The following is a 9,446-nucleotide window of genomic DNA, read 5'->3' on the forward strand; positions in this document are numbered from 1 at the left end:
TTACACATACAGCACGAAAGTTAGCTTTCTGGTGCAAAAAATTCCAACAGTTGTAAAATATGAATGCAGCATCTATCTCACCAAGCAATCGAGATATCCAAGGCAAATTGTCGTGTTCTTTTGAGAAAGAGAACAAAAACAGTGTTGGTGCTTTCATTTTGAACTGGTAATCCTAGGTCAGACTTAGATGTTTCCGCCCAAATTATTAACATTATCATGATTACTCTTTAGATATTGTAAGCATACCTTATGTAACATAATATTATTGTCTCCCCTGTATCTTGTGTATTTCGTTTTTGCTTTGTGGTACTTTATATTCTAGTTTCTAAAATCATGACATAAGTGTTTATAAATTCTCATAAGGAGGTGTTATCAATTATGTTGAGAATCCTGGATATGGTATAAGAATGTCACAATTGAGCTAGTGGTGATTAAGATTGTTTCTGACTGAGAAATTGTGTAATATGAAAAGGTATTTGGGAGATTATTAAAAGTCTATGTGTGAGTTTAACTTCTAAATTTGATAAAGTTAAACACCTTGTATGAAAGAAAACTCTTAATTTGATTGTATTAAGATTTTAAGATAAAAGTGGTGTTATTCCTTTATTATTATTGTTATTTTTAAGTTAAGATAAAATTGTTGTTGTTGGATAATCCAATAAGATGGGCAGGAGTATGTTGGATTTTTGTTTTTTAAGATCTTCTCTTCAAGATGTGAATGTATTGATTTTAAAACAGATAATCATAAACTTCATAGAAAATTCAAGTGCAATATAAAAACTAAAGACTATTATCATAATTTTGTAGCCAAATTAATGACATTATTAGGTCAATATTGTTGACGTTTACTTCAACAATATTCTTAAAAAAATTGAAACAGAAGAAAAATAAATTACCCAATTTCGTGATGATGAAATTTTAATTTAAATGATAATGATCTTTATTTTATATTGTTTATAGTTATTATCATTTTTTGTTTGTGAAAGACCTATTAGGATTATAGCTCTTATGTTTTAATTTTTTTTTCAAAGTTTCACTTTGTATATATCCTCTTTTTTATTTTTGTGATTTAAAACATTTTCATGTCTGATCAACTCTAAACATTACACAAGTTAATCTTTATACTTTCCATCTCATCCAACCAAACCCCTTATGTATTATGTATTAAGATTTTGTCATTAATTATACATATAAATATCATTAATTTAATCTTACAAGTGCTTAATTCTACATTATTATTGATATGTGTTTCATAAAAAGTGTCATCACTAAGCCTTTCAATAACTTCGTGATATTTGAAGTAAATGCCTATAACTAATTAAAAAAAAAAACTATCCACTTTTTTCTTAACCTAGTTTTCATTTAGAGTTAATTGGTAATTGTGTGTATATGAAAAAAATTTAAGGATAAAGGATAAAATTGAAAAATAATGTGTATATGAAAAAAGAGAATCCAGATATAGATATAAACTACACTTAAAATATTGTATCATATATTTAATATATGTGTAACATAATTCAAATATTTTATAACAACTTAATCATCTTTTGCTTTTGTCTCCTATATTATATTCTTATAATAAATTATCTTAAGAATAGTTTTCATATTACTATTTATAAACTAAAAGAAACTGAACTAGTTAATATAATATCTATACGGTAGGATACCTCCAGCGGTCGGTTATAACGATCGGTTATGTGAGATAGTGAATCAGTCATCATACTAGACCATAATTGGGCCAATCCTGATTATTAGGTTCGTAGCCCATCAACAATCTAAAAGGTAGTCAATTAAAGATATCGAAAATCAAATAATATCATGATACCGAAAATCAAATAATATCATATGGAGAATCAAATGATATCTAAATAAAGATATAGATGAAGTTGTGTATTAATAACCAAGTAAGTTTGTTTATATTTTATTCTGTTTATATTTTGTTAATATTGTATCAATTCAAGACCTATAAATAAAGAACCAGAGACACCAGCCTTACACTCCTCACATTCTCCACTCCCATCATACTCACACAACATTTCTATTACCAATTTTCTCACTCTGAGCATTAACGTGCGGCTGAAATGCAGTTACGTTACTCAGGTTAGTGTCTCAGCCCCACTAAATTATTACCGAAACAATATCCAAATTATATTGTTTTGTAGTTGAATTTTAAAAAACTGAATTTATATTAATTAATTAATAACTGAAGTATACTGTCCATTCAAATATAAGCATACTGTATTTAAAAAGCGGTAACTAAAATATATATCTAAACTAAACTTTGCATTCAAACATAAGTATACTGACATTCAAACATAAGCATAGTTAGTTTCAAAAATGCCGTAAATAAAATATATATAATTACAAATTTTAAATTGTGGAATTGAAGAAAAAATTATTTAAAATACTATTTAATTTATATTTAAAATAATAAATGGTATATTTAAAGATAAAAATAAATAGTATTTAATGAAGAATATCTATGTCCAATTTATTAATTAGTGAATAATTAAGATTATAAAAAAATTAATATGAAGCAAAATGAACTTTTAACATTTGAATTTACCACCAACTAGGTGAATTAACCTATAATTTAAATCTAAATTGAAACTGTGTTGTCTTGATCTTTATTAATATTGTTAATAGTGTAAACAATTATTTAAACAATTATGTAGTTGATAGTACGCTTACAAATTTCAGTTTTATTAGTTAACTGGTATAAATTGAGTTTTTAAAAACTAAACTCTTAAAGAGTACCGTAAATATTATATTTAAGTAGTACATTTTTCTTTTTTAATTTATTGAAAATATAGTTAACTGTAAGTTTTTACAAGTGAATTTCTCCTCTAATCTCTCTAAAAACTCCTCAATTGTTACCTCGAAAAATCTCTACAAATTCCAGTAAGAACATTATACATTTTATTAATTTTATTAATGGCATTCAGTGGATTAACGCATAAAATTGTATATTGGATAATTATTCGTATTTTTGTTTTAGCGAATAGCCAAGCTAAGTTAATTTACGCCTTACCAGTAAGTCCACTTCAGACCTATAATTTAGCCTTCCAGATTAATATTTTTAACCTTTCAACATTTCAAAGGACTCTTAGCTTTATTTCTTTATTTATTAAGACTGATTAGGAATAAATGTATAAAATAATAAAACTAAGAATTGCGGAAAATATATTGCATATGAGCTGTACAAGTATATACTTATTTTATATAATTAAAATTTACAATAAAGTCATAGTTTTAAATATAAATTATATCATAACTTAAATTTATAAAAATAATTTTAAATTGTGTAGGCTATGCTAGTATTTTAATTTGTACAATATCCATGACAAATATTTAACTTATAAAATATATACTTTTTAAATATATAATTTAAAGTAATAGATAAATAATTTCAAAACATGTGGTAAATAGTTTATATTAAATTTTTTTAAAAGCATTAAAGTTGAATTTAAAAATGATAAGTTGAAAATAAAAGGATAAGTATATTTTTTGAACATCATTAGAGAACAAATTTATAAAATCATTGTCATCCAAAAGTAATTCTTAGAAACAAGTCTATTATTTATTATTTGAGATAAGTATATAGAAATGTTGGGATAAAAAGAGGTGTATATGGGGAGATTTTCCGAACAAGAAAAACATATTGAAAGTAAATTTTAACAGCATTAGTGAATAATTTAATTTGTTAATTGCTGTAGTGTTAGAGTGTGTCTTCCTAAGAAGACGAAGGAAAGAGAGTCTGAGTGTGACTGCGTGAGGGGTTTGTTTGTGCTTTTCTTCCTCCAAGCCTTTCATGGAGTTCGCCGCACTCTCTGGCGCTGCCCAGCTTGGGAGCTTCAACCCTCTTAGAACTAACCTGCAAAGTCCTATACAACACAATCCTCTTCCATTTTGCTATGCTTCTTTCCCTTCTTCCTTTCGCAGAGTTTGCTCCCTCAAAGCCATCCTCAGCACCCACACACCCACCTCCACCAACAAAATGTTTGGACCCCATTCAGATGATGATTTGGAATTCTCTGCTTTGACGGCGTTGTCCCCATTGGATGGTCGTTATTGGGGCAAAGTCAAAGAACTGTCTCCTTATTTGAGTGAATCTGCCTTAATCTATTTTCGGGTTCTTGTTGAGGTACTCTTTCGTTGATTCCCCTCTTTCTTGAGACCCTTTTGATTAAAGAAACCCTTTTGTGTTTTTTGTTTTGAACTTTTTATTCAGGGTATTATTGTTTTCTGATGTCGGATATGTTGATTCAATTTTATTTTTTTGATTGTTTCCTGTTAGATAAAATGGTTGCTGCAGCTGTCTATGATTCCTGAAATTGTTGAGGTTCCCAGTTTCAGTGAGAGTGCTAAGACTTTCTTACAAAGCCTGATTGATGACTTTAGTCTTGAAGATGCCTTGGAGGTTAAAAACATTGAGAGGGTCACAAATCATGATGTCAAAGCGGTGGAGTACTTCTTGAAACAGAAATGTCAATCCAATGCTGAAGTGGCTAAGGTTGAGGTTCACTTTGTGTGTTTCTTTGTGCTAGGCTATGCACTGCGTTAGTTCTGATGAATTGTAATTCTAAAACCCTTTTGCAGGTGCTTGAGTTTTTCCATTTTGCATGCACATCTGAGGATATAAATAACCTTGCCCATGGCTTGATGCTGAAGGAAACAATGAATTCTGTAATGTTTCCTGTCATGGATAAAATAATCAAAGCTTTGTGTGACATGGCTAAAGATAATGCACATGTTCCAATGCTTTCTAGGACTCATGGACAGGTATGTTCATTTGTGCACATGGGCTATTTCAAATAATAATGATGGTCTTTTGTTAGCATAAGATTTATTTGACTTTGAAATGGCAAACAATTGCTTTTTAGCTTTGAACTCCTGCTGCATGAAAGGTTGTGGATACTGGATAGTTCCTTTTTAAATAATTTGCACTTCATTAATGTTTATAGTTCTTTCACTTTAGCAGTTGTTAGTTCTTCATTATTAAGCTGTCATGATTGAACTTTGCAATTTTTCTGCCTACTCACCAGCCAGCTTCACCAACTACTTTGGGCAAGGAACTGGCTATCTTTGCTGTAAGATTAAGCCGAGAAAGGAAGGATTTGTCTCATATTGAGATATTGGGGAAATTTGCTGGTGCAGTTGGAAATTACAATGCACATGTTGTTGCATATCCCAATGTTAACTGGCCTCAGGTTGCAGAACAGTTTGTACATTCTCTGGGATTAAGTTTTAATCCTTACGTCGCTCAGGTATGTTTTTAACTTATTTTAAATTTTTTACCTATTAAAGTTTGCCACATTTATGCAATTTATTTAAAAATAAAAAAATAGCAGCCATATAAAATCTTTAGACATCTGCTATCTCTATTGGTATGTTCCTGTATACATTGTTTTGAAAATTTTCGTAGATTGTTAATGACGCTCGATTTTGTTTTGTTTAGCTCTATTGTTATAGTAATATTGTGAGTACTCAATCAATCAAAGCTGATAATGATCATTTGATCCCTTGAAATGATAACTTAATGTGTGGTGCTGATAATATTACTCTACTTTGTTAACAGATTGAAACCCATGACTACATGGCAAAGCTTTTTCATTCGCTCATCCAGTTCAATAATATATTAATTGACTTTGATAGAGATGTATGGGGTTATATATCTTTGAGCTACTTTAAGCAGGTGAGCTTTCTCATGCCCTAGCTATAACTAGGGTAGTGTTATAGTTCTCGGAGCAAAAGTGAATTTTTTTTTTCATTTTTGAATTTTCTCTATGCAGATCACTAAGGCTGGGGAAATTGGGTCATCAACCATGCCTCACAAAGTTAATCCTATTGACTTTGAGAACAGTGAAGGCAATCTAGGCGTAGCTAATGGAGTTCTTTCTCATCTAAGCATGAAGTTGCCGATTTCACGTTGGCAGGCAAGATCTACCCTAGTTTTTTTATTTTCTGGAATTGTTACTCTTCTAAATTGAAGAAGAACACTATTGAACTTATCTTTTAGTTTCTTTTTCTTTTTTTGCAGAGGGACTTGACTGATTCAACTGTTATAAGGAACATGCCTGTAGGTATCGGTCATTCTCTTCTTGCCTACAAAAGCACACTTCAAGGAATAGGGAAGCTCCAGGTATTTAGGACAACATAGGATTTACGTTGATTTCAGAGAAAAGATATTAGGTTTTGGTATTTTCATTGAAGTTTATTGTAACATTTTAATTGCCAATTTAGGTTAATGAAGCTCGCTTGGGTGAAGACTTGAACCAGTGCTGGGAGGTGCTTGCTGAACCAATACAGACGGTAAGTATATGCTTCTGGCTTTATATTACTATTTAGTTTAATCTTTTTTACTTTATATTGAATTCTATTCATACTTACTTGATACAGTTCAAGTAGAACAAAAGAAGTAAATTATTCTTTTAACTTCATTCTCTGAAGATAATACAGTTTTCTAGTTAATATGCTTTGGGAGAAGAAAGGTGTGCTCAATCTATATCTAAAACAATTAAATGTTGCCAAAAGCTGTCAGAAATATTATCCTTAAAATGTTTTTGAAAAATAAAATAAAATTAAAGATGTACAAAATCTTGTAGAAGATCAATGTGCCAGTTTTCGCTCAGTCTTAGATTTGCTGTTATCTGGTAGTAACTCTGAACAGAAAACAGAGAAAAGGAAAGATAGAATGTATTTCTTGATTGATTGGAAAAAAACAGAACAGAAGAGAGAGAACCGTTCTCCGAAGGTTTTTCCTTCAAAAAGAGATGATACTCAATTTGCAGATGATAACATATCTGAATGAATTCCCTCCCTTCTGTCTATTTATTTATGGCACCAATTCACTTTAACTAACTAATACTCTAAATTTCTAACTATCCTAACTCTCCCTTCCCCAAAGTCCTGAAAGTACCATTCCCTAGATTTAAAGATTGAAATTGCAAACTAATAATAGATAGATTTTGCATCACTATTTCCCCAAAATCTTCCCTTGTAGTACTCTCATCTCCATATTACATTTTTGAATAAGACTTTCACTGGGCTCTGAAGCAGCTGAATCCCATTTTAGCCAACTTTGTAGTGTCCAAGACGTTGGTAAATGTGCTTTATGCCATTTGACCTTGAATTTGGCTGGGTGAAGCAATTTTTGCTCCAGCAGCCACTGCGCTTTTCTGGCATCTTTGCTCTCCATCAGCTGCCATGTCCTGTGAGCACTTTTTCTTCCCCGTAGCCACTACATTCTTCGAGCATGTTTTGCTCTGCAGCAGCCCGTGTCTTTGGAGTATTGTTTGCTCTACAACAGCCTCTGCACCCTTCAAATATGATGTGTTCTCCAGGAGCTGTTGCATCCTGAGCTCTATCGCAACCATTCTATCAAAGCGGCCCTTCTCTAGCAATCTCCATGCTTCCTGACTCATGGCTAACTGCCGCCATCTGTCATTAGCTCCTCAACGTTCACCTGCATTAAATTAATGCGTGAAACTGTCATTATTGACTTTTCCAGCTTCACCAGTCAAGTGACTAACATGTTCACTGAGTCTCTCAAGGAGTTTCATGTTGATGACATTGCTAACAAATTTGACTCATGATACATATCTTCCAACTTGAAGGGTAGACTGTTAAAGATATGATTTGATTACATCAAATAAGAAAATATATTAACAAATATTTCTCAGTATCAATTATTGATTTTTTTTTTTATTATTGAATATAAATAAATGAAAGTAAAAGACACAATTACAAGCAATTCTTTCCATATCCTCTTACTTGATACTTTACTTCTACATCCACCTTTCTAGCCGTTGTTTGATCTCTTCTATTCCTTCGGCCTTCCCTCATTTTAGAGGTCCACCCTCCACTCCACCCTTTCTTTATTTTTCACCCTATTCTAGTGTAGAAAATTTTTTGAGTTTGTGCAGTCCGTATTTCAACTTTGAAATACTAACTATAGTAGGAACGATGCTGCAATCCACGAGACATGGTTTCGTGTTTATTTCATCTCTAGCCTCTGTAACATTGGTTTTAAATGAATTGTTCACAATTGTGTGCGGGATGAATGTGTGCTCAATCCTCTTGATGTTGCTTGTTATCATTCCCTTAAAAATTTGTACAACTATAATCATTTTGCAAATTTTATTCAGGTCATGCGAAGATATGGTGTTCCCGAGCCTTATGAGAAGCTAAAAGAGCTAACCAGAGGGAAAGCCGTTAACAAAGAGAGCATAAGAGTCTTCATTGAAGGCTTGGATATTCCAGAAGAAGCAAAGACGAATCTGTTGAAGTTAACACCTGATACTTATGTTGGAGCAGCTGTTGAATTGGCCAGAACAGTAGAAAATGTGGTAAACATTGTGATTGGATCGAATATTCAGTAAACAAGTGATCCAAGCAGTTTTCTAGATATGTCAATTAGTTAATGAGACTCTTGGGAAGACAATTTTGCATCATCGCCATCCATTCACCATATGGTTATTATTAGTGATATATGAACTCTAAAATAAGATGTTCCATTTGAAAAAAAGAGAGAAAGGACATGATGTGAGACTTGAGATAAATGTCAGAAAATAATTAGCAGTGAATTGTTTGACAATTATATTATTGGAGAGGTAAATTAAAGTAAATGATTTCTTTCTTGATTGGTATGATAAATGGTGTTTTAGTTAGTTTATAAACTTATTTTCGTGCATAATATATCATGAAAGTTGAATGATGTGTTGGTGTGGTATGATGCTTGATATTCAGTAAAGAGAAAGTTAGTAAAATAAAATATAATTAATGAGGAAAGAGAAAAGTTTGTTTAGTAAAATGTGAAATAGAATAAAATAATATATATATATATATATATATATATATATATATATATATATATATATATAGAGAGAGAGAGAGAGAGAGAGAGAGAGAGAGATATGATAATATATGACATAACAGAATTGAGGGAGAAAAGTTAAGGTTATAATACCTAACTTTGAAAATCCTTGATTACGTAAAAGCATAAGGAAAGATAATATCTAGTGTAATTTCTGAAAAAAAAATTAAAAAAACTTCATCGGGAGCTGACATTTTATCTGGTTATCGTTGTGGATTGATATTTTTTCGTTTTGGTTGCGGTAGGCATTGTTTGATGGTAGTATTTCTTCCTCTTACTATTATTATTTGGAGCGTGATGATGAAACACATATTGATATTGGAATGCAATATAAATCCCTAGGCTAACTATTCTATCGTGAGGGGTTGTGATAGTCTTGTTCGGCTTTGATATATGTCATATGTGTATGATTTTTATACTGATATATAACTTTTATGTAGTTTTGATAGAAAGTGTTGTGGATGTGATAGTTATGAGTAATGTGGGTTTTGGGTGTGCATTATCACTTATCAGGGACATGCATGGTTAAATAGATTAGGAATAAGTTAAGTTAGATGCATGGAAAAAGTAG

General features: G+C 31.1%; 1 protein-coding gene across 1 annotated transcript; it reads left to right on the forward strand.

Moving 5' to 3' along the window:
- The first annotated feature begins 3,701 nt into the window (after positions 1-3,701).
- On the forward strand, positions 3,702-8,648 carry LOC106762924 (adenylosuccinate lyase). Its single transcript, XM_014647050.2, has 9 exons — positions 3,702-4,144; positions 4,298-4,513; positions 4,600-4,782; positions 5,046-5,267; positions 5,579-5,695; positions 5,793-5,936; positions 6,041-6,142; positions 6,244-6,312; positions 8,148-8,648. The coding sequence occupies exons 1-9, from the start codon at positions 3,812-3,814 to the stop codon at positions 8,379-8,381; spliced, it is 1,620 nt and encodes a 539-aa protein (XP_014502536.1). The 5' UTR covers positions 3,702-3,811; the 3' UTR covers positions 8,382-8,648.
- Positions 8,649-9,446: the final 798 nt, after the last annotated feature.

This window comes from Vigna radiata, chromosome 6 (genome assembly GCF_000741045.1).
Source record: "Vigna radiata var. radiata cultivar VC1973A chromosome 6, Vradiata_ver6, whole genome shotgun sequence".
Lineage (NCBI taxonomy): Eukaryota > Viridiplantae > Streptophyta > Magnoliopsida > Fabales > Fabaceae > Vigna > Vigna radiata.

Coding starts and splice junctions, on each gene's coding strand:
- LOC106762924 (XM_014647050.2), top strand. CDS start 3,812: ATGGAGTTCGCCGCACTCTCTGGCGCTGCCCAGCTTGGGAGCTTCAAC. Junction 4,783..5,045: donor TTTCTAGGACTCATGGACAG/GTATGTTCATTT, acceptor CCTACTCACCAG/CCAGCTTCACCAACTACTTT. Junction 5,937..6,040: donor TGCCGATTTCACGTTGGCAG/GCAAGATCTACC, acceptor CTTTTTTTGCAG/AGGGACTTGACTGATTCAAC.